At 38.5% G+C, this 26,931-nt stretch overlaps 1 protein-coding gene across 1 annotated transcript in view; it reads right to left on the bottom strand.

The window, feature by feature from the left end:
• marchf8 (membrane-associated ring finger (C3HC4) 8) overlaps positions 1-26,931 on the bottom strand; it is a 74,169-nt gene that overhangs the window by 46,075 nt on the left and 1,163 nt on the right. Inside the window, exon 2 of the mRNA XM_086170068.1 lies at positions 7,592-7,786. Coding sequence (XP_086026194.1) covers positions 7,592-7,687 — 96 coding nt within the window. The 5' untranslated portion in view covers positions 7,688-7,786. The remainder of the gene's footprint in view (positions 1-7,591; positions 7,787-26,931) is intronic.

Below are 26,931 nucleotides of genomic sequence, written 5' to 3'. Positions count from 1 at the left end.
CAAAACCCCTCTGAGCAGATGGATATTCATCACGCACGCACACGCGCACGCACACGCACACGCACGAACACACAACTTTTGAGTAAACAAAAGCAAGACAGTATGTTCTAGTTGGAGAAAAGTGCAGAGGCAGCAGCTCATAATTCAGGAGTGAACGGGTAGATTGAGATCAAAAGGAGACTTAAAAATCTGTAAACATTCTTGTTTGACTGTTGACCACTTCCTGGTTTAGGTGTTATTGGCACTTTTGCAGCAGGTGCTATCATGCAAAGACATTCAGCCATTGATTCATATTTCTTCTTGTCAGTGGAATTCTAAGGAGGAGTTCAATTCAGGGGCATTTGTTTTCCCGATCCTTGCTGAACACATTTGCTAAAGGTTATGAGCTATCTATCTATCAAATAAGGTTTCATAAAAACAAATAGAAAAAATACGGCTTAACATATTGACAAAAAAAAAAGTTTAAATGTTTTCCTTTCAGTAGGTGGGGGTGCTTGAAGGTAACAGGGTTAAGGCATGTATTATCAGTTCCTTTAAATATCTCCCTCCGCTGTAAGGAACTCTTCAGAACTGCTGAAACTCATACTACAAATATAATTCTTCTGCCCCAAACAAAGAAAAAAGGTGAATTGTCTTTTGACTCAATATCATACAAATTCTTGCCTAGTGCTTTGTTTCTGTTTCTTTTCATTCCCCTCTGAGTATATAATGATTCGATGGTTGGGAACAAATATTTGCAGAAAGTAAAATGCTGCAGAGTGTCATTTTTCCCCCAGTAGAAAGAAAATAACCCTTGCAGCATTCCTTAAATAGGTACTTCAAAGTCCCATATTTTTAGCATAGTCAAAGTCCTCAAAGGCCTGGCCATCGTGTTTGCTCTTCTACATTTAATTAGATTTTTGAGCTCTTCAGCGTCAAGTGGCTCAATACAGCCAGTTCCAGTGGGAGACGTCTAAGTCTGGCAGAAGGGCAAACCAACAACAGCAGCTGCTGGCATGTTCCATATGTACCAGGAGAAGTGCACACTAAGTTTACTATAAAAGGTTTGCATACAAAGAAAACAGTAAATTGTGAGACGTTGAGATAGCTGAGGCTTTTCAAATCCATCAGCAGTTTACAACCGTATATAAACAGTAGTGAATCTTTTTAGTAATGCGGAATCAATTAACAAATACAAATTTGTTATACAGCTGATTTAATATTCATGACAAGTCTTGGAAAAAAGGCATTAGACAGCAGCTTTGACTTCTGTAATGTGCTGACTTCAGTCGGTTCCTGCAATAGCCCAATACCTATTTTAGTTTTCAGCTTGAACTTGAATTTGTGACTATTTTTGTGGCTGTTACATTTAACTGATTAAAGGACAATATAAAGAACAGTCATTGTCCTAAAAATTGATTTCTTTGACGTACTGCAAGTTCACAGAAAATAAATGCAAATCCTGCCATTTTACTTGCAGTTACCTTATAGTGTGTATCAGAAGCGTACTTGCAAATGCGTTTTCCTGAACTCCCTGGTTTGAGGAGAGCTGGGGTGAACATATATAATGCCTGTTAATTTGCTGACACATAGGATTTATACTTTTTCGAAACTGCAGCGAAAACAGAGAGACTACCCATTCTTTCTGCGTTATCTTCCTTCACCAGCTTCTGCTTTCTAGGTGGAAGAGACGCCTGTTTGGCCTCAAAGCCTCTATACCTGAATAAAGTATGTGTGCCTGTGTACTGGCATGAGAACAGGACTTAGAAGGAAATATGTGCACGTCTACATTTTTACTACCCAGGTATTGGGCCAACTGAAATGTGTCAAGCATAATAATACGTGTGCTTTTGGAACAGTAGTTGTGCTATGACAGTATGTGTTTCAAAGAGAATAATAAGTCTGATGAAAGAATTGTCAGTTAGGCAAATAAGTAGTTTTTAAAAAAAAAAAAAAAAAAAAGGATTACAATTAGAACTTCTCAATACTTTGAGATTCCTCAACATGCATCCCAAAATCAGAACTGGATGCATAATTTACCTAGTTCAAGAATTCCCTGATGATAACTTGATGATATGCAAGCCCCTGGGCATCAAAATCTGGCAGGGACAGATTTGGACAGCAAAGAGCCAAATGCTTGGCTAATGCCTCCCTGCTTTGGGGCAAAGGAACATATTTTCTAAAGTTTTTACATACATTCTGAGAATATTTTTACTGTGTTTGGAAAATATTCAACTGATAATGGTGAATACGCTGGGTATAAACAAGCTAACCGGCAATCTGCACTCTAAACAAGGATACGCAAGAATCTCCAAAGTGCAGGAAATATTTTTTAATGGAGAGCAAAAAGGAAATTTGGAAATGTAAGGGATAAGAGACTTTAGTCACTATTAGAAGAGCTCTATTGAATCAGCAATGACAGATGCATCAAACAGTTCTCTTGCTTGGGGGGGTGTCAGTGTTTGATCTTGGTCTCTCCAAATCCCAGTAAAAAGCTTTATCAGTGCCCAGGAGGTCTGCTATGGGCGAGTGGAGCCGCAAAAACGAAAAAACATCAGAGGAGGAATCCTCAGTGTCCTTGAATCTTATGCTTGCTCAGAGGCCTCCAGTCCTTTTTAAGAGTGTTTATTTCACATTCACAGAAATATTGTAGCTTTGGATGCGTGGGCGGAGCTTCTCAGCATGCCTTGCCTAAGTTACATCATTGTGCTCTGTGTTTTGATCTGCATCAATGTTGTTTTTCTCCAAACACAGCACAGTAGGTAAAGTTGTGCTGTTTCACACCTGTTTGGCTATCATAAAAACAACAGTAATCCAGCCAGTGTAGCACTGTGAGTCAGAATGTAATAAGAACAATAATAATAATAATAATAATAGTTTATCCATTATTTATCTCTTGTGGGGAAATTCCTTCTCTGCATTTAACCCATCATGGATGAACCATGAGCAGTTGGCTGCCATCTATCAGTCCCAGGGGAGCAGTTAGAAGCTCAGTGTCTTGCTCAACAACACTTCGACACGCTAAGAGGAACTGGGAATCAAACCAAGAATGTTCGTTCCAAGGACAATCGCTCTACCTCCTGCACCATGCCGCCCCCGATGTACATGCCGCTACTGACTCTCCCGGTCTTTCTCTGTATATGTTTCTCTCTATATAGTCAAAAACAGAGTACTGTCTTATTCAAAAATCTGCATTTCATCATTGCTTACATGAGCCCCATTCTGTAAAAAATATACTAGATATAAAGTACTATACAGCGTACTGGTGTGAATGCATGTGAAACATTAAATGTAAATGATACAGATGCATCACCCTCTTACTCGTGTTTTGTTGGATATACAATACGACACAGAGTGAAAACACTAGAGTGACTGTAGAAATGTGATTAGAGAAATATGACTGTGAAAGGAAAAGAAAGAAGCTTGTTTTTCCTCAGTTCTCATCTGCCTACCATTTACTTGGTAGTCAACTCATGCTTAACCTATGTGCTGCAAGCCTTATCCCAAAAGCACAGACCAAAATAAAAATCGGACAAAATTACTTGCTATAGCGAAGAACTGTTGGGGAGCATTTTTCAAGAAATTACAAACTCTTAATCTCAGACACCTCTGAGACACATAAAATATTCTTGAACCTCAATTTATCTAGCCAAACAAGTTCTCGGGTGGGTGAACAAAGTACAGAGACAATGTGCCCAGGAGCATATATCTAAAGAGGATTCTGATACAACAAATGAAGCAGAGCAACACTGGACGAGAAGCCAGAGAGGGTGTTTCTCTAAAGGGGAAGCTGACCCACGTTTAATTCTAAGTAGATGAATGTTCAGCCTTTTTACTGGGATGCTAAAATACCAGCTGTGTCGTCTCAGAGGGCCTGACGGGTCTGTAACTAAACTCTGGCCACAAGTGGCACATGCACACATGCATACTCTCCAAGCTGATCAACATTCAAAGTAAACACTCTCTTCCCTTTGACCAAATTTCCCTTCTCCACAGTATGCAGGTTCCACAGGCACTACAAGAATCACTTCTGTTGATGTACTTGCTCATCGGGGTAAAGAAAATGAGGGTCCGTTGGAAGAGGTGGATGGAGAGCACACAGATTCATGACTTGAATTGTAAAATTGTGGCAGTAAACACAGCAGGAGGAAGACCTAGTGCCCCCCCAGCCTTTGTGTACCAAGAACTTTAACCACTGACAGGCTTGAAATTTCAATATCTTAATAAAAATATATCACAATGACAAGCAGACATCAGCACTCATTTTCTATTGATTATGTTCTTGGAAAATCTATTTACTTCAGCTCACAAATTTGATATAATTGTGAATTTGGGGGAGGAAATATGACAAATAAGTAATAACACAGTATTCAGAATTTCTTTTTGATATCAATATATTCCATTTTGAAAACAAAGGTCTATCACCATATAGAGGTAAGTGCTGCTAATGAGATGTACATTAAATCATAATTGCTTTCTATGCTTATTAAGTGTAGTACTTCAGCACAGCATCATAAATACAATTCCAGTTATTGGATTTTTTTCAAGTTTTTTTTATGCCTGTGTTACGTATCTGTTTTTTTTTTAAAATAAATGCTGCCTAAAAAGAAAAAAATATATATATCAAGCAATTTTCTTTTGGCCACTCGCAAAATGAATAAAATGTTGTAACAAGTTAAAAACAAAAAACACTGATCTGTGTTTTTTGTAATATATTTGTACGATTTAAGAAGCAATCATTGGTCATCGTGTGTGTCTTGATTGGGAGAGAACATCCGTTGGGAGAGAGCAACCGTTGGGCTATAGCTGGTGGTCTACTGGCCTACCATTTGCAATCAGATCATAGTTCTGCTTTTGAAATTTATGAGCAGCTATTTTTTTAATGTTATCTACATCCAACCCAGATACAAGCCTGAGCATAAAAATAGAAAAACATTGTCTGTAAATTGTCACATGTGCACTGAGCCATGGCACCATATGCAGGATGTGAGAGGGTTCTCAAGAGCACCTGTACTGCAATACTGCATTGTACTGTGATGAGGTCCAGGAGAAAGGAGGCCAGACCATATTGTCTTAGCACCTCTCTTTGTTCCACTGATCAAAACAGCAATTGCATCCTGAAAGCTCTTGTGGTGATGGCAACAAAAGCCAGATCCAGAAAGGGGGTGGTGTTTTTGGAGACATAGAAATTACAATCCCATAAACAGTACCAAACAGGTATTTTTGGAATTGCAATCTGCAAATTTTTGCAATCTTGATGTTTATTCTTGATGATGAAGCTAATCTTCGCTTGCCCACTATCAACTGTGATCTGGATTTTTAATATTCAAGAGTTTTACAATGGAATGATGGCAGTGTTTTCCAGTGAGACCGGTTGTTACTTGGTTGAAAGCTGCAACATTACATCACACTCCTCCCTCCATCAGCCCTTTTTGTTTAGTAATTATGGTTAATAATAATAATAAGGATAATATCTATCAAGAACAGAGACTACATCAGTTGTAAAATTATTCTATGTAATTTGTTTGGAGTTGAAATCACAGGGTAATTTCGCACTAATATACCCCAAATCACAATTTATACCATGATACAGCAATTCTGACCATAGTTATTCATTAAATGTGCCACTTATCCAGCACACAGGATCATAAAGAGGCCAGATCCAATCTCAACTAACATTTGGCAAGAGGTGGTTGTGTCAATCAAAGGGCCACAAATAGATTCATTGAACTGATCACTATCATTCACACCTGCAGATTATTTAGCCTTCACTTGACCCGCAGCATGTTTTTGGACTGCGGGAGGAAACTGGAGAACACAAACACAGGCACTGGGAGAACATTCAAACTCCACAGTCTGGGACTGAAACAGGGGCCTTGCTGCTGCAAGACAAGAGTGCTAACCACTGACGCTCCATGCTGCCAAATCCAAGCTGCTGTTTTTAAGATAAGCACACACAATGCAACTTCTAGCAATGGGGACAGGGAAATAACACTTATACATATATTTTAACTAAAGTATTGAAATAATACATCTGTTTATCCTCTTTTGAAAATAATTATTAAAGTAGCAAATTCAAAAATCATGATATTCGTTTGATCTTTGTTAAATAAGGTTTTCAAAATCAATCATGTGTGAAAGCTGAAAATTTTTGTTTGGTACACTTTTCAGCTTTACTGCTCATGAACTATTGACGCCGTCCAATGAATCAAAAAGGTGCGATACATAAACACTGAATATCATACCAATAGGAGCCAATTCTTGAATTGCAAAAGCCAGAGGAAGAGCAGGATATTGTTGCGATATTACCGGTACATGCAAAACCTGTGCTCAACCATCATACAGCAGTGACCTAATGTGTTTTATAAGATAAACTGAATGAAATTGAATATATGTTACCACCACTGGCTCAAAGAAAAGCACCAATTTGCCCCTAATTAAATGCATTTGTTGTGTTCTACTGGCAAGGGGGCGCATAAAAAAGTTTCAACTAATAAGAAATTAACAGTCTGTGGGTGTGTGACTGACAGCAGAAGAAATCCAGATGCAGCCATGATTCTGAAACAGTCTGAAGCAGTGATCAAGCAAATACTGCAACAAAATGAATCTGGAAAAGAACTGCTGTTTAATAGCTTAATGGTAGCCAACAAAATCTAATTTAATGGGTGTGCCCCTGTACAGTTTATTTCATTATTCATAACAAAAAAAGATGCACAAATCAAAATAAGTGCTCGATTCTGGTGGGATGTGACACATCTCCAATTAAACTGTTGATCTCATTGTGTACTGGAAATGAGTGAAACCTGATTAAAGTTATATGACAGTCAATCTGTTTGGCCGTTAAAGTGGAAATAGACTAGTTAATATTTCCTTGTGCACTTCAGATCTGAGATAAATAATGTACCCTTAAATATAAAAACTTCATGTCCTCCTGTTCAAAATTACAGGGTGGATTGATTAGTCATTCTAGAGTTGCAGTACTACTGGCGTGCAACTCCTCCCCTGGTTGATTTAGTGTCATCTTTAAAGCCATAACGTAGATTAATCGTGGTTAATATCAAAAGCAAATTGACATTATACAAACATGGAAAATAAAGAAAATAAATCCAAATGATCCTCACAAACACAACTTTCTGAATAAATAATATAACAGATGGCCTATCATCAATTTAAGCCAGTTAATATTAGGTAAATAAGCTATTGTTATAGTTAAGTTTGAACATGTAAAGCCAGTCAAACAGCTGCTTCTGCTGCTGTTGTTGTTGCAAAATTTCCAACTTGGCAACATTAATCATGCCTTATTTTGCAGATGCTTTTTGATGAATTAATAAATCATATCCTTTGACTATTTCAGAACAGATAGCCTTTTTATATTCTTATATTTTACAAGCTGAATATTTTCAAATTGAAGTTGCTGAGGTAACCTATCTTAAGTCTACATTGGCAGTAACCTCAACATTTTTTTTGTCCAGGTCACAAAACTGTGCTGTTGCGAACGTGCACATTTTAGAAACAGTTCTGATCAGTATGCCATCGGCTCTGTCTACACCTTCTGTGATACTGGCTTACAAAGACTCATCTCAAAAGATCATCACTTTAGCTGTCTGGATACCTGCTTGTCCTTGTCCTTAGCTTTCCCACTGCCCGTCACCCGGGATGAGGTGACATCACGGGGGATGACAGAGATTTGGTGCAGTGGCATGTTCATCCCCGCAGAGCCAATTTGGGACGCTCACACACACGCTTTCTGTGTCGATGCGATGTGTCGAACTGGCATGATGGTGTGCAACACTCTTCCTGCAAGGCCCTGCAGAGGACACACATTAGATTAGAAAAAGTGAAAAGAAAAGACCAAACAAATTCAATATGAATAAGTAAATCATTGGTGCTGGGGGGCTGAAATGAAAGTTGGCCATTAGAAATAAGAATTGAAAGTTCTTAAGTGGCATATTTCCATTTTTAACAATCAAGTTTTTATCTGGGCTGTTGTTGCTTCAAGGGACTCCTCTGCAAAATCATTTCCAGCTTTAAATATAAAGTGATTAAATTCAAACTAGGTCACAATCCGGATATGATCAACACAGTTTCAGTAAAGCTGTGATGAAACAGTACAATGCAATGATATCCGCTAAACTTTTCCCTAGGCGGACTTACACTGTGCAGATCCACTGTCCATTCTTCATGAGGCCATCTACAGAAGATTTTCTAGCCAAACACTATAGTTTATAGTCTCAAAACAGGGTAAGAAAAGTATGAGAAGAGATCAAGGAAAGCCGTGATGTTTTTAACAAGTCACTATAGATGCGATACAATGTGTGTATGTGTTTCAGAGAACCTCAGTATTTCAACAAGAGAGCAGCGGTGCCTCAGCCTCCTGCTGATCTTGGACAGACTCAGTCTGTCTTAGGGACTTACACAAGAGGTTTTTCAAACCGGTTGTTTTAACTTAATGCAGCCATCTGTACGGCCACTAACAGTAATTCAGCTTTAGCTCCTTTGCACCAGTATAGTGTATGGTGTGTGTGTGTGTGTGTGTGTGTGTGTGTGTGTGTGTGTGTGTGTCCACCCGTCTGCCAAGCAACCCCTCAAGCATGACGGTATGAAAATGACAGGATTAGGAAAACCAAAAAGCAAGCAGAGAGATGGGAGGTCAGTGAAATGGCAATAACCACAAACCAGAGCTGTTGACAGGAGCGACATGATGTTACGGTTTCAACTCTGGACTGAGAATGTCCTACAGGCTTATGAAGGAGGGCAGAGACTGACAAGCAAGCAATCATATCAATTTCCCAAGTTTGAAGCCTGAAACAAAATAATACAATTCAATTAAAATTGCTGAGATCTGTTTTCATCTTTTCTGCTTCGACAAAGTCATCGGTGTATTGAGCCACCAGCCTGCAAACGGCGTATTGGACCTATCTGGAGTTAATTGAATCCTTACATCCCAAATTGCTGATGTCTATGGAGAGCGTGGTGATCAGAGTTCCTTATAGACCACAGAATTAATTGTGAGTCAAGATTGTTACGCAAGCCAATATCACAATACTTACAAATCCCTGTTTCAAATCTTTCTGTAGCTGAAAGCCAAAATACTACAACAAAATTGAACCAATAGAAATTAGATTACCTGAAATATAACCATTAAACTGCCCTAGCTTCATCAATAAATCAGTGAATAGACTATGATCCAATGTAATTTAAAGAACTTTCACACTAAAAGATTTGGAAAAGGTCTAAAAAAGGATGTAATTGTGGAAAAACAGTGTCTAGCAGCTATAATTCTTATCCATTTTTTAAAATCTTTTCCTTAATATAGATGACAAAATGAGCTTTATAAAGGAGTTTAAGCTTTTGTTGTTAAGAGTACTAATTTTCGCCGCAAGCCTGCATATGTCTTCGGTAGGCGTGATGATTATAACACCTAAAAAGGGTTTTATCAGGGTAATATCTTTTTTTTTTTAGCGTCAGTAAACAATAGAATTAATTTCACCTAACCCATATATAGGTCTATTGCCCAGGCCAGCATAGAATAAAATGTGAGAGATATTGTGATACATTCAGACTTGAGTTTACCCCAATGTCCACATGTTCTTCAGTAAACAATGTTTTTATTGTTCAGAAACCATCATGCCTTTTTATGTGCTTACAGAGCAGAGCATCTGTGGAAACACTGGTCCAAAACAACTACTAAAGAAAAGCTCCTGGTGATTTTTTCTTTCATTGGTCACAAATGTCCTCCAATGAGGCAAATAATTTAAGAGAGTAGCAAGGTTATTTCAATACCCCAAGAAATGGAAAAAAAAATGAATGAAATTTACTCAGAGGGAGAGTTCACTCAAGTCTGACCTTTTTGACTTTACTCATTGCCTAACAGTAAAAGCCCACCATGTGTTTGTTCTGTGCCTGAAAGTAATTAAATTCACACAAAATTCACGTTACACTGGAGGTAGAGTGCCCTTCTTTGTATGTAGGGGTCAACAGGATGGGGTTCAGCAAAAATGACTCATCGTACTGATTCGCATTCAATACATACCCAAGACCTGATAGTATATTTTTAAAGCTGGTCAGCATGCTTTGGGCTTTTGCCATTTGTGCTCTCAACACATTACTTAATGGAAATCTCTAATCAAAATTTAAGATGGTCTGCTCATGTCCAATCACCAATCAATCATCCTTCTAGAAGTCCGCCCCCCCCCAGTCACCAGCCTTGATTACTTTAAAGCAAAGTGGGATTGGTGACTTGAATGCAAAAGCATTTCCTCTTTTTGGATATTTTATCTGTGTCAGACAATAAAATGAGTGACCTTTTGTAAGTCACTATCCATGGAAAAGACACATACACGAATATTGTTCGCACGTATGTGTAACTAATGAGCTGCAGTAAATGAATAGGGGTCAGGGGAGAGCACCAGCTCCTGAGGGTATCATCACATGGTGGCATCATTGAAGCATGAGCTGTAAATCAGTCAGACTTATTGGATTAAAAACAAAGAACATGCTCATGTGCGCTTTCAAACAATGCAAACAATGTAAATGAGACCAATGCAAAGCTATGGTTCCCGGACATTGTTTTTGTCAAGTGGAAAACAAACAAACAAGTAAAAAAAATAAATAAAAAAAAACAAATGGCATCCATCACGTTTTCCATAGAGCTCATTACTGAGCATTCAGAGTAAAGGGCAGTAAAAACCCTTCACTCCTATCTTAATTGGCTTAGTATTTTAGGCCCACAGTCCATGCTAGACAGGCAGATTGCACTAATGGGCCTGGGGATCTGCTGGCTAAATATATAGCCAGGATCCGCCCTTCACCAAGTGAGCGTGTGCACGCACACACAAACGAATGCACACACAGTGCAGTATACCGACTATAGTTAAGATTAATAAATCTAAACTCCACCTATCAGAACAGCTGTCAGAAGGTGCACTGGATGTGAGATGTGGTGTTTTCCACCTCTGTGTGCGTGTCAGCCTGTGTGGGTACCCGCTCAAAGAGTTCGCTACAACAATATTAAAAGCTACAAATCCTGCAGCTTTCCGACCAATCAGGGGCCTCCAGTGGTTCCATTTTCACACCAATGCGTTAGTACAGAATCTAATCCAGGGATCAGCTTAAGATGCGATGGGAATAGTAAGATAGATTGGTAGTGAATTTTTATTAAGTCTTCTGAAACTGTCAAACAAAGGGTGAGGGATGGTTCTCTTTTTTTTCTGAAGTCTATTATTGCACAGTGTTCAGTCAAAAAATGACTAAAATCTCATGGGCAAGAAAAAATAAATGATCACAGGAGAAGACTCGCTCCAAAGAAGGGAATCATTCCTAGCATTAATAAGGCAGTGCATTTTTAAATGTATTAACTAATCAACTGAAGATATTTTTCAGGATTCTGCAGGACAGCATTTGTTTTTCACCGTTCCAGTCTTTGCCAGACCATTTAAGTGCAATTTCACAATCCGTCGGCTATAAATAGGTTCTCTGGGCAAGTGCTAAAGTTTGGGATGTTCAGTTAAGCCAGCTGACATCTGGGCAAAGTATTTCTTCTCAATTTACTGATTATAGTTTACAATTCAGTAAACAATCTAAGACTGACTATAAATGTTGCTTGGGAAAGCAGCATTTATATTGCTTTTCATCAGATAGGGTATAAACAAATTTATCAAGTTTTCAGTGATGTGATGCTAAAAGCTCCTCAATGTATTTAAGTGCCTTTTTTCTTTTTTTTTTTTAAAAAGCCTGTTAAAATTAGTTACAACTTGATAGCAGAGACAGGAGGAGTTATAGCTCAGGGTACTCGGGTGTCGACCAACAACTCACCAAAAATTAACCACGTGAAAAAAAAAAAAAAAAAGAAATTAAAAATGCCAACATAATTTCAATGGGATAATGGTCAGTTAAGCTGCAGCACATTAAATAAAAATAAAAAGTCACTTGGCAGCAATTACGCAAGTGTTCTCATTTCCCAGCAGGGAGCATTAATTTTGTATGACACTTTCGCGGTCATTCATACAAGTCAATGCTGATCATGTCTTCAGAGAGAGTTGTGCTTACTCCGTCATCATTGGAATTGAATTGGCCATTAAAAACATTTTTTACCATCTTTGTTATTTCTGCTTTTGATTTTTTCATTTCCTTCTCATCCTTGTTGGCTCTGCTCTATGATAAGAACCCCCATCGGCTGATTTTCAAAGCCTTCACCAGCTTACGCAGTACTTTAGTCAACTCAGGTTGTTTTAAACATTCAATATAAATACATTTGACCGGACTTCCAACTTGTTCATTTCTGAAGGTTTCCCCAATAGGTAAATCACTGTCCCGTCTCCTCTACGTTCTGCTCTGCTGAGCACTACTATTATTTGCCAAGAGGCCTCTGTGTGTCAGAGCTGTCAGACCCCACCCGAGATGTGTCTTGACGGCCCGCTCTGCACTTCTAATGTGCAACCATGCAGGAAAAACTCTGCTGTGTATCAATCAATCCTAACATGACTTCACCACACCTGCAGTCTAGATTTAAAAAAGACTCTTCTCCAGGGACTGGCTTGTTAAAACAGACCTGGTCCACAAATGAAGTTCATGGAATTTTTGCTTTTCAGCGATCCTAACTAGAATATGGGTCCCAGGTTGAATTAGTGAATAAAGAAAAGTGATGTTTCAGATCGGATGCTCTGCGTGATTGTGAACATTTGCGTGTCTTTCATGAGCAGTTTTAAAACAATGAAATAGATTTAGGTAATGGGTTACTGACAACGGGCTTTGAAGGTCTGTCTCTGGGAATTCAACTTTTTGATATTTATTTTCTAAAACCAAGAGAAAAGTTTGAATAGGAGACAGTAACCTTAAAATGTATCACGACTATGTAGTGTGTTACACTTGTGCACAAATACATCATACCTTTTAACATATTGTCCTATACCGTTGAGTTTCACCTGACATACCCACGCCTAGACACCGCTATTCTTCCAGACAGGTATCACATTTTATTTGACAAATAATGTATCTTGTGTGTGTGTGAGTGCCTGTGTGTTTGTGTATTTGTGCCTGAAGTGCAGAGTAAAAGGTTCTGCCATTTCTAGACTGCCGTTCTGTCTCGGGATGCGTGTGACACTTTTCAAATAATAAATCTGGCAAGAGACTTTGTTAAAAAGGAAAATTGCACAGATATGCCTCTTCACTGACTGTCGTGTAAAAGAACATAGCGGATAAAAGTTGGGGCAAGGGTGTGGAGGCACTCATTTGATTTTGATTTAACCATGGCTCAGATATTGCATTAATGGAGTACAGAGACTCTGGATTAACAGAGTATCTATAAAACTTGAGACTTCTCAGCTCGAGGTGGTTTGCTTCCGCCTGAATAGATACTGACTTGATTTCTTTTAAGAAACTATTACTTTTTTTCCAAACTTTATGAACGGTTTATTATTCACAATGTGTAATTTAACTTTTTGACTTGGTGTCACACACACACACACACACACACACACACACACACACACACACACACACACACACACACACACACACACACACACACACACACACACACACACACACACACACACACACACACACACACACACACACACACACACACACACACACACACACACACACAACTCTGATGTAGAGGGAGAGTGATTAGAGTTTTTCATAACATACTAGGAATAAATTATCATAATGTTTTTAGCTCATTGTCATTTCAGTTGTAGCTTCATCATTGATCAGCACAGGCATAGTCTGAATAATGCTGCACATTTTCTCTGCCTCCGAAAATGTCTTCTTGCCTATTTACCATATATGCAGGTTTAATCAAAAGCATCAATGATATTTATGTCCACTGACTTATACTCCCCTTGGGCATCCTATGTTATCATGGAAATGACTGAGTTTGGATGTGATTAAGCAAGCGATTGGTGAACGGAAGTCTGAAAAAACACTTTGGATATACTTGTTTCCGTCCAGATAGTAGGAAAAAGTCGTGGTATACTATCAGAGTCTTTAGGCTAAACAGTTAACTTTTTTGCCAACCTTGTCAACTGCTCAGAAAATATGAAAGACAGGTGACGTCAAAAGTTTTGGGGGGAAAAAAAAATACAAATAGGTAGATTCCTATGTACATATTAAAATGCACAGCAACTGAATGTTGTCTTTATGAAAATCTTCACAAGGTTCTAATTCATCCTGGTCGTTGTTAATTCTTGTCAAATGCTTCTTCTAGTACAGTGGTTCTTAACCTGGGTTCGATCGAACCCTAGGGGTTCGGTGAGTCGGTCTCAGGGGTTCGGTGGAGCCTCCGCCGCAGAGGTCCACCCCTCACTCTAGTCTGCAGTTAGTGGGCACAGTCATTGAAAGCGTCCTGCTCTGAGATTCTCAGAGGCAACAGCAGAAGTCACACTGAGGTAAGTTGTTTTGAGTTCATGCACTGTGTTGGTTTTGTTATTTGAACAAGGTGATATTAATGCACAATTCATTTCGTGCACCAGTAAAAAAAATCATATTTTATTTTTTACTAAAGAAGGGTGCGGTGAATGAGCATATGAAACTGGTGGGGTTCAGTGCCTCCAACAAGGTTAAGAACCACTGTTCTAGTAGTAACTGGATTTGATTTTCTTCCCTTGAAGAGGTTTCACCTCTCATCCGAGAGTAGTAGTAGCAACTTCAGTTTTACTGAAGAAGTCTCTTCAGTCCAGTTGCTCCTACCCATAGTGAACTAAAGAAATAAAAGGGATATTAATTAATTCATAGAGTCATCCGTTCCACTACCTGGAGCAATACACTGCAGCACGCTATTAGAAGTCTCTCAACAAAACACACACTAGGGTCTTGATTCAGAGGATTGGGCGGTTGACACATGCTGACCCCGATCACTGAGCTGTCAGGAGCATCAAGAAATCATTTAAGTGGCTCTGACCTTCCCTAACCATGATTTCTGGACACATCCAGACGGAAGGCATTTTATTCATTCTGTTTCAAGTCAGAAAGAAACGATTTTCTTGCCACGTTTTCAAATTCACCCGGTTGAAGTAGGGAAAAAAAAGCTTTTCTACATTTTTTATTTTATCTCCTGAAAATTGTCTGATTTTCCACAAATCATTTGTGGCAGTTAAAAAAATATACAAAAAAAACCCCACAAATATTACCTTTCGCTTGTTCAAGCAATAGGCTGATGGTGAGAGATCTCCCAATCATTCATCCATTGTCTGCCACTTATCCTGCACTCAGGGTTGTGTGGGACATATTGCACATATTGCCACATATATAGACAAACAACCAATTCCTCACTCGTTTGGGGCAATTTTTCCCATTTTTTTCCCCGAATTAATATCCCCAGCTGCATGCTTTTGGACTGTGGGGGGAAACTGGAGAACCTGGCAGACATGGAGAGAACATGCAAACCCCACACAGAAAGGTCCCCTTTTCGGAATTGAACCAGTCCGAGCTGTGAGGCCGAAGTGCTAACCACCGCGCCACTGTTACGGTTAGAAACACTTTTGCAAAATTTCAAAATGGCATTTAGAGATAAAAGAAAAACTCTCAGCCAATAGTAGAGTCATATTTTTGGTGAAGGAACTTAAGTTATGGCACCTGAGCAGGTGAAGGTCAAATTAAAAGCAAGAGGCTTTCATTTCAGAAATGTGGATTGGAGTATTTAGGTTGAGACGCTTCAGGTTGTGTCAGCTACTGGTCAGGAGGTTGAGGACAGCTGTGATAAAGCGGTTCACTTTGATTACATTTGCCACTGGCTATAAAATCATGTTCTTGGGATTTTTTCCCAGAGCAGATAGAGAATTACCTACCTGGCTGCAATTATATTTCTGCTGCAATTATTTCACGCAAGCAGAAAAGAAAAAAACTTGACTTTTTGGGAAAAAAAAAAATTATTAATATGAACAATAGTTGCAACTGAGCCTTGCTATCTCTACTCCTGCAAGATATCAAAGTGGTAAAAATCACAGACTCTGTGAAAGTCTTTCAGCTTACTTTGACACAGGAGTTGATTTAATACAGATGAATTGATGGATAAAATATACTTGGAATTGTATGTGACAGAGAAGTATGGGACAATACAAACAGAACAAAGGGGAGGTGTTGTTAATTTTTCAGACCTCATGCTCTTTCTCTAGACAAGACTACTTATAAATTTATTGCCAAACAAGACCATTTACATTATGCAAAGACCTTTGGTAAAAATATCGAAGAGGTATGCATTTGAACACAAGGCACAGAGAATGGATTCATATCTATTAATTAAATATGCCCTGAAAAGTTAATGAAATGAATGAAGCTAATGCACGAATGAGCTAATTTTGTACCATCCAACCAATTTGTTCACCTGTTAAGTTCAACTCCACATTGTCTCTGAAACTGTAGATAACATCCCTTTCTTTCCCAATAAACAGTTCTATAAATAACACACAAATAGAAACACATGTAACCACTAGACAGGAGACAACGATTAAAAATGCATTTCAAAAAGTACCGCTGATTTTACACTTAAATAATCCCAACAAATAAAATAAATAGAACAACATGATAAAAAGTAGCAGCACTGAACTACAGGATATAAAATCTCACATTATGAACACCATGCGATAACTGATATGATTCATTATGTGCTGTATGGTGATTGTAATTATATTGTAAGTACAAATTATCATCATTATATTATTATCAAAAAAACAATGCAGCCTTAGGGCGGCACGGGCCAGTGTCTCCCTGAGCCGCTCCCAAGCCCGGATAAATGCAGAGGGTTGCGTCAGGCGTAAAACTTTTTTGCCAAAACCAAACATGCCAATCAAACTTAATAACCAGATCATACCAGATTGGTCGAGGCCCGGGTTAACAACCATCGCCATTGGTACCGATGACCTACAGGGAACCAGTGGAAACTGGGATACTCAAAGAAAGAGAGGAGGAAGGTGTGTTCAGAAGCAGACAGAAAAGAGGACAGGCAAGAGTCTGGGATTGAGAGTAGGGACTTTGAATATCGGGACTGGAAAAGGTACAGAGTTGGTTGATATGATGCAGGGAAGGAAGGTGGATATACTGTGGGTCCAGGAGACCAGATGGAAAAGCAGTAAGGCTAGAGGCTTAGCAGCAGGCTTTAACTTGTACTATCATGCTACTGACAAGGGAAATGGAGTAGGATTTATCTTGAAGGAGGAGTTTGTTCGGAATGTTCTGGAGGTGAAAAGAATGTCAGATAGACTTAGGAGTCTGAAATTGGAAATTGAAGGTGTGATGGGATGTGAGTTTGAGAGGGAGAAGTTCTGGAATGAGCTAGATGAAGTGATGCAGAATATCCACAGAGATGAGTGGTAACTGGTGCAGACTTCAATGTGCATGTTGGTGCAGGCAATAGAGGGGAGAAAGAAGTGATGGGCAGATTTGATATACAGGATAGGAACACAGAGGGACAGATGGTGGCAGACTTTGCAAAAAGAATGGAAATTGCTAAAGTGAACACTTTTTTCCAGAAGACAGGAACATACAGTAACCATATAACCGGGGGTTATAGTTGTAGGTGAGAGTGTAGCCAGACAGCATAGGATGATGGTTTGGAGGAGGACTCTGGTGACAAGGAAGATCGAGAAGACAGAGGCAGAGCAGAGGACAAAGTGGTGGAAACTGAAAAGGGAGAAGTGTTGTATGGTTTTCAGGGAGGAGTTGAGAAAGGGAGAGCTTCCAACTACAGCTAATGTTGTCAGGAAGACAGGTAGGGGAGTATTTGGTGTATCATCTGGAAGGAAAGTAGATAAAGAGACTTGGTGGTGAAATGAGGAAGTGCAGGAGTATATACAGAGAAAGCAGTGAGCAAAGAAGAAGTGGGACACTGAAAGGACTGAAGAGAACATACAGGAGTACTGGGAGATACAGCGTAAAGTAAAGACAGAGGTAGCAAAGGCAAAACTGAGAGCGTACGATGACTGGTATGCTCGGTTGGACAGTAGGAGGAAGAGAATGATCTATACAGGTTGGCGAAACAGAGAGATAAAGATGGAAAGGATGTACAACAGGTACGGGTGATTAGACTATCAGCCAGAATGAAAGGAAATGTGTACAAGACAGCGTTGAGACCAGCGATGCTGTATGGCCTGGAAAAGGGTTACAATGACCAAAAGACAGGAGGCAGAGCTAGCGGTCGCAGAGATGAAGATGCTAAGGTTCTCTTTGGGAGTGACCAGGATGGACAGGATCAGGAATGAGTCCATCAGAGGAACAGCACGTTAGATGTTTTGGAGAGAAGAAGCCAGGCTGAGATGTTTCAGTCATGTATAGAGGGATAGTGACTATATTGGTAAACGGATGCTGGAATTGGAGCTGCCAGGAAGGAGGTCTCAAGGAAGATCAAAGAGAAGCTTTATGCATGTAGTGAGTGTGAGAGAGGAGGATACAGAGAATAAGGTTGGATGGAGAGGCTTTATTCGATGTGGCGACCCCTAAAGGGAAAAGCCGAAAGGAAAAGAAGAAGATATCAAAAACACAATCTGCAAAGAGTAAAAAGTATTCAAAACTGTGCTTCTGTCCCCCCAAATTCATGCATATTTTGTTTGCCCATTGTTCATCAGTCCCAAAAGACGGGTAAAATACTGTTCTTGAGTAATTTTGCCAAGTCAGACAGAGACATTGCTCTTTGGTGAATAGTATTATCAAGCTGTATCAAAGCGTATTTTGTTGGCTCTCATTCCAAACCTCACTACAACAAATGAACATGTCATTGATGACAGGGACCAACACAGAGCAGCAGAATGGGATATTCTTATCCGAGGGGATTATAATCCTCATTTACTGTCAATCAACATTTCACATTGCAGTGGGTCCTGGGAAGGGACGTGTCCCAATTATTTGGGTGATGAAAAAAAAAGGTTTTACTTTTTGGAGTGTAGGTACTGCCATCCATGTCACATCACAAGCTGAATTACAAAAATAAAACATTGAAAATTTCATCCAGCTGCCTTATTGTAATAGAGGCATTTTTTTCTACTCCTTGTTCCATCCATGACATAGTAGAATCTTTCTGTTATGCTGAAGCTTAATGAAGACTCAATGAAGAGCCATTTTTACTTCAATGTATTACTGGGAGAATACTAACTACAGAGCACTGTAACAGTAGACTGATTATAATCAATGTTTCATCAAAAACAAGAAAAAAAGCAAAATGCATTATTTTATCTGCAATTTTTAACAGTCGTAAGTCCATGATCAGTATTTGAACAAGATAATGAAAGAAAATCTGACTTATTGAAGTTTGATTGACTGGAATTTAATGGAATTATTTAAAAAAAGATACACTTTTGAAAATGGTTAGAATTTTTTTTTTCCCCTAACAGTTATAAAAGGGGAACGTACTTGTGGGCTAAGCAATACAATAACACCTTGGGGATTGCAGGGGGAAAAGTAGATGATTGAAGCGTTTAATCCCTTCCTTAAATTTAACTAAAGAACATAAGTGGACAAATGCTACCTGTAACTTAAAGCTGGACATCCCCCCCTCAAAAAAAAAAAAAAAAAAAAAAAAAAGGAGCAAAAAACCTTGATGAAACTTCACAAGAAAAATAATCATATGAAATTAGAGGATGCTGGATAGAGAGATATAAATGTGTATCACATTAGCGTCATCTTGCACTATCATCTATATCCTATTTGGAACAACTTTAGCTTTGGTTGGTGGGTTGAATGAGTTGAAGCGTATATGCAATATTTCTGCAAAATTATAAACAAAAATCACAATTCAATTAAAGCAATGTTTTTAGACTGGATATGCCAGTATCGCTTTTTGGCCATGGTTTGACTAGCGTGGAACTCTCAACCTCAGGGCTTCTTGACTGTAAACATCTAAATTTAGAGGCATCCATTTGAAATCAGATCATTTGGGATTCAGCTCAGAACCAAACCTCTAATAGAAAACAAATGGCCACCCGCAGTCATAGCAATAAAAGGCAAATAATGTTGCAATCTGTGAAAGAAAAGTAAATGTTACAAGGAGAGAATCAGTATCATCCTGAACAGTCACTTTAGAAAACATGACAAAAATAATTAAAAAGGAGAGAACTCTTGTTTATTCCTTGTAGGATTATTCATGGGGCTATGAGTGGGTTAATGGGAGTCCTTGTGCTCATGCCTGGAGACAAAGAACCTTGTAAGAGGCCCCTTTGACATCCATCCTATGTTTGTCACTGATATGGTCAGGCCAGAAAATAATCATCCAACACAAAGCTTGACACATTGGTGTTTCTGAGTCAAAACTGTCCCTGCATTATGGACAAATGCACAGTTTACAGCAACTTGGAGGCCTTGAGTGACATATTTCTACAGTGAATGGGGGTTAGTCATAATCAAAGCATCCGTCTGTTCAAGGAAGTCGTATAGTGTAGGCACTTTTGCGTCAGTCTCATTATTAAAGAGTAGCTAATCTGTTTCTGAACAGATTACATCATGATAATTAAACTCTAACACTCTTTAAGAGGCAACTTGAAAGATCTACTTAAAATTTATCACATAATGTACACAAAGCATATTAAGTCAGAAAAGAGCAACAAGGATAATAAATATCCTAATAATAAATAACAATAGGTGAATGACAAAGTTAAGAAAGAAAAGATATTCCACATCACAATGGGGAATAATGACTGGGACAACTTTGCAGATGCTACAAAAGTTTGTTTCTGATATTAATGTACTTGATGAAATTTCAGTCACATATTTCATACTACAGGAAGCAAAAAACTTCTTTTGCAATTGAACTTTCACCAATCTCTGAATCAATAACAGGAACGTTCTTGGTACTCAAAATGGAATCTTAATTGTAATAAAATGAAAACCGAGAGCATTCACATTAGTCCAGCTGTGCATTTGGTGGTTTGAGAATGTGCTTAATGGAAAAAAAACAACAACTAAAGAATATATTTGATAGACTGATTTTCTGTTTTTAGTTCCCTTTATTTACCCGAACAACAGCTTGAGACCATAACCTAGATTTTTCCTCCTGTTTGTTGCAATAAATCTAATTCTTTATACTTGAAAGGAAAAAAAAGGATGTGACCACAGTAGAATATTTGAAAGCCATAATTTACCAAACAAATAGCAAATTCAACTTACATAAACAGGTCAAACATTTATACCACTGTGGCTGATACAAATGAACATAACTTTGTCAACATCCCTTTTCATGAGTTACGATTCCCCATTGTACCCCCTGAATAATGTTAGTTCTGCAAAGGTCGGCTGTGAAGCAGCTGTCTTAAATGTTGCTTCAGCATTAGAAAGATGTTTGATTATTGTTTGCAGAATTGAGTTTAGATATTTTCTTTGATAATTTGCATTGATTTATTATCACAAAATTGCCACCAAAATATTGCAATAATGCAATGTTTCTCGCTATCTCTCTAATATGCATGTCGAGTGTTGCTCGGATATTTTCTCTTATGTCCCCCTTGGTCTTTGCTGCTGGAAGACAGCGTGTTCTGCAGGAATTTAACCTCACCACATAAAAGGCTGAAGGAATGAGAACAGGAGGTATAAAAGTCAAACTTGAACAGACAAGAAACTTTGAGTTAATGTGAAGAGTTTACCTGACTGCAGTTAAAAAAACAGCTTTCTGAATATTCATCTGAATTCCCTCGAGCAATGTCGAGTGGGATGGGATAACAAAATCTTGATATAAATGATCTCATACTAAATTATCAATCAGCAAGGCATTGAAGTGCCATTTACCCACAGCTTAACAAATACTGTCAAAAGAATGATGTTGATTGATGCCCACATCTGTCAGCCCATCATCAGCACATTATGCACAGAAACGCTTTGAAATCAATGTGAGCATCAATGAAGTTAAAGCTTTGATAGAAATAAATTCTGGACGAGGGTTCACCATCATGCATTACGTATTCAATAGGCCATTTCAAGATGGCTGTTTACATCTCAATAAGTAATGAGATTGGAGTACCAAGTGGCTTGTAAAAATGTAGTCAAGTATGATATGCTGAAGAAAATCTTGAACGGCGATGTGAAACCGCCATGAATTGCTACAAGCTGAAACTCAAATATGATCAGGGTCTTTTGGTTTTGAAACATTTATTGGAGACTCAGAGCTTAGGAAGACGGATCATACAATTCTGAGAAAACAAAGCCATGTCAACAAAATCACATGTTGCTGATGTGGAATCTAAAGTCCATTACCGACACTAAACTCTTCCTCTGTCATATGATGGTGTTACTTCCTGCTTTTTCAAGAGAGCAATGTCAGAGTTGCAGTTGAAGAGCTCCTATCAGTTCTGCTGTTGTGTACAGACAGCTCACAATTTTTATTGAAACACTACATCTGGACAAGTAATCAATAAAGACAACATTTCCGTACAGGAAGTGACTGGCAATGTAGATTCTGATGAGTAGAGACGTATCAATAAGCCAATTTTTTATTCCTTCCCAATCTCCATAAAAGAACATCACTGCGCCGTTAATCTTGAGAATGAGAAACATTTGTGACCTTAACTATGCAATCGCTAGGTGGACAGTTGCAAAGTAGCAATTAGGAACAATAGTTTGAGATGGCCTATCATAGTCCATTTTAAATGTATAGCAGTGCAAACTTGGGCGGATCACAAATGCTGATGGAAAAAGAAAGACTAACAAAATAATTTAAAAAAAATATGAAAGAGTTTGGAGTGTCAGGTTGGACAGATCTTTGCAATACCCAGAGTCAAAACATCAACTAAAGAAAATATTTGGAGAAGGCTGTAGTCAGCAATTGGTCTTTCAGAAGTCTCTTACAAAGCAAAAACATACTCCATCCAAATAAGTGCAATTAAAGTACTACCCATTCTGCAATTTATATGACTATTGACTGATGATTTTCTGAATGATTTTATATTCCAAACTGTATTTGGATATGAAAAATAGACTTCTAAATTCATAGTGACATTCATTTTATTCTTTTCAACCAAGCCTTAACTCCAATAAGCTACAGTTTAACACTTGCATGACTGAATTGTGCTGTATCCTGTTTTTTACTATGATACAACTTGAGATGCTCCTCTCAGTCTGCTGCTACAAGCAGACAGAAGCCTGGGAGCCAGTGGAAGCTGTAATGATATCATCAGGCGCAGAATACTCCCTGCAGTGGGACCAACCCACAGCCTATTCAGCTGATTCAGCAACTCTGAGTGGCTGATGTGGACCAGCTGTAATAACCCCCCCACCAACCACCACCACACAAACACACACCGTTCATTATTGTGTATTTGTTCCCTCACAGCATGCAGGGATGCAACCACAAGCTTAAGGTTTAATATGTAGGAAATAGCCGTACAAACAATATCTGGCTGTCTCATTGCGCCCATCAGGTTTTATTACATTCATTTGTGACATCATCGATAGAAGAAAGTCATTAAGTATGATCAATATTTTAATCCCTTCGGGCGAGAGCAGGCCGGTTGCTGTGGGACTCGGCAGCGGGGCTGCTGGGATTGATTTAGAGGCAAAGACAATATGATACCTAATTATGTTATTATATTACAGCCCACCAACACACTGATACAACAAGACTATTTGGAGATATGGTCAATGATTACGGTCCAGTATTAGATGACAGGTATTATGAGGCAGCTGTTTCATAAGGCAATCGGAAACTTGAGGTACATTTGCAGCTGCCAGCTGTGTTGCTTATTTTGTTAGTTAGTGTGGTTTAAATTGAAAAAAGGTTAGAAGACTGGAAGTCTGGTATACAGACGTGATGACCCCCACCATCCAGCCAAATCACTTCAGAAACACCCACACACGTCTGAAAAAAGGGATGGGAACAACATGAGAACTGTTTTTTTTTGGTAGGCTTGATGCATTTCCTGTCTTTTCTCAGAAAGCAATCAATATTATTTTTGAGCAGAATGAGGAGACGGGGGTGTAAGCAGCTCATGTAGGGATGCAGAGTGAGTCAGTGGACCATGAAATAGGCTGACATTCAAATCAGAAATTGAAATACATTAAGTCTGAAGGAAAACAGCTGTTGAATGTTTAGGATGCACATGATATCAACTCGTCGGTGTTGTGGTTAACAAGAACATTTGTACATCTTAAAACTGCAGAGGTGTGTGAGAAGGAAAGAAAAGCAATCCACAGCTTGGTGGTAGTCAGATATTTTGTCAGTCAGAATGTGTCATGAATGTTTCAATAAAAAAATTGCACACAATTATAAAAAATGACCACAAAGCATTATCCATATTGATACAGTTCAATGATATTTTAGAATCATGTACAGCATACTTAAAAAAAGGTTACAATCACCGCAAGTAAACTGAATATGTGTTTAGTTGTTCTGACAGATAATACTGCAAATATGAATTGGAATTCATCGGCTAAAATAAAATTCAATTATAAGGGTTTCATTGATAAAATGATTTATCTCCAAACACCTAGTGAAAATTAGGTCATGAAATTTGTCAATCATTGCAAAGTAATCAATTTGACATTTTCTCTTTTACATAGACTTAGCATCTTCCAAAGCAAAGTGGCATAGTTATACCATCCACTCACCACTCTATCTTGACAGGTTGAAAGTCTACTGGTGTGTGTTTGTGCATGGGGGGGGGGGGGGGGTAATAAATTAAAAACAGTGATAATGATAAATATATATATATATATATATATATATATATATATATATATATATGTCATGTTTTTCTTGAACTCCCATATCTCCAGAGTTTGCTCAAAGAAGAAGAAAAATGTTAAAAATCCTAATAAGTGGAGATGAATAGTTTTTCATCAGACGGAAACACTGGATAAAAAGGTTATCTTAATGTTAGCAATAGAACAAGAATCCCAGTATCTGGTGAAACTATGTCCAAAAAGCCACAACTTAAATGATTTCGCACCACCTGCAAGAGCCCTTCTAATCGCAGCACAAGAGTATTGCTCCAAGAAAAATATTCCTGAATACTACACATTTTAACCCATTGAAAAATTGAATATTAGGGTATAATTTGGGGCCTTTTTTTATAGTCCAAGGCTTTCATGAATAAATATACCTAAATTAAACTAGCAAGCAAACGATCAACAGGAGCGCTACGAATCAACTACAGCTCCTCAAGATTCATTCGAATGAAATATTTTATTTAATTTCTAATCTTTCCTGTTCTACATCATCGTGCATCCATGTATGTGTAACTAGCAGCATGTAATGAATGAGTGCGCCTGCTGATTCTGGCGGAGCTCACACTCTTTCTTTTTAGGAAAGGTGCTTGTTCTTTGTACTGCATCAAGATAGGAATACAACACACCTTACCTTAAGGCTGATACATCCACTGTAGCACAGACAGACAAGAATAAGACCGATCACACCACACACAACAACTGTGAGTAAGAAAGTAACACCAAATTTCCACTGCTAAAACTACTGCCTTGCACGGACTGCAAGACAGAGATCCATGTTTCTGAAGAATTAACACTTGAACAAATATAACAGCTCACTTGCTATAACAATAAAACTCCTTTTTATGAACCTTTCCTGACAGCTTTTTCTTTCAGTGACAAAAGACAGAGCTTGATTGAAATGGCAATAGAAAATAAAATAGAGGCTGTTGAACTCCTCCCATGTTCCATACTGTGAAATACTGTGGGTGGCACAATCCATTGTGAACAACGAGCATTGTACATAACTGTCACAACCTTCAGATACTTTGGCTGCGGTCTCCACACTATTCGGTAACTTTCGTCCAAATGTAACTCTGCAGCCTGAAAGAATGAGTTCATTTGCAAGAGCACAAAGGCACGGTTTATCAAGACTGCAGGCTCCTCGGCTCTCACTTCGAGCAGCTCAACAGACAGTCTCAGCAACCCTCTTCCTCCTGTTTGGAATCATAATTATGGCTTACTCTCTACATCCCCCTGAAGTCGGCACCATCAGGACAACTGACGGCTTCAAATGCTGTTGACAGCTCGGCCGACTCGAGCTCTGGAGCATTTGAGATGATGAAAGCTAATTGTTGCCAGCAAAGTCCCTTGTTTGTTGACAGTCAACCTAGGCATGAAGGATATCTGCTGCTGAAAAAAGGAAAATGCAGTATGCGGTCTTAACCATGTGATGTAGTCACAGAAAAAAGAACTTAATACTACTCGCGGCAGGTTGGTGCAAGTGTAGTCAATGCATAGCAGCTTTCAGTGGAAAGACATACCAGAATTCCATTCTTTACTCGCTTGACACAAAGTGCCAGTTCCTTGATGTCATTTCTCACTTTCAACTGTTTGCTGTCATCAAAACACACCAAACCTGAAAATCATCCATCTGATTCAGCCTGTTTGCATTTCCCAGCACTGTGTGCATCTGGTTATGACAGTATGTTTGTCATTTATTGACTTATCACTACTTATCTGGCTGCATTGCCGACGGCAATGTATGAATTTTATTGTTCAGGGAAACACATTTCCAGACTGTACACATAACAATAAACACTTTGAATCTTGGAACTAAAACTAAATAACTTCTGTCTTTTTTACAAACTGTTCAAGATCCTAATTTTCTGGTTCAAAATGAAAAAAAAGCAGGATTTGGGTTCCAACACAAAACCATCCATATGTTGCTCTTATACAAATTGTGCAGCTATGAGAGTAACAGAGAGAATATGCTTTTGCAATATCTGCAGGTTTATTAACACTCCACAGATATTAATGGGACAACAGGGTTAGTGACAGTTTCACCACAGACTTTAGATACTAGAAGCACTGCTTGGTCTTCGAGGTGTAAAGCTGAGTAAATGCAAGTGTCATAAAATGAAAAAAAAAAATACTAATGAGCGGTGGTCAGTGGCCACGAGGACACAAAACAAAATCCTATTGTTTTTGAAAGATTCTAACCAGTGTCTAGAGGGTGAAACCTCAGTTGCCAAACATGACACACCCTACTTGGGTGTCACACCCCAATTTGCCAAATAACCCGGTGATGTCATAAAGATTTTTTTTTTTTAA

Source organism: Fistularia commersonii, chromosome 2 (assembly GCF_037954325.1).
Source record: "Fistularia commersonii isolate RoL2024-O1a breed Wild chromosome 2, RoL_Fcom_v1.0, whole genome shotgun sequence".
In the NCBI taxonomy this organism is placed as follows: domain Eukaryota; kingdom Metazoa; phylum Chordata; class Actinopteri; order Syngnathiformes; family Fistulariidae; genus Fistularia; species Fistularia commersonii.
The sequence above is the reverse complement of the archived record's forward strand: the minus strand, read 5'-3'. Positions and strand labels throughout refer to the sequence as shown.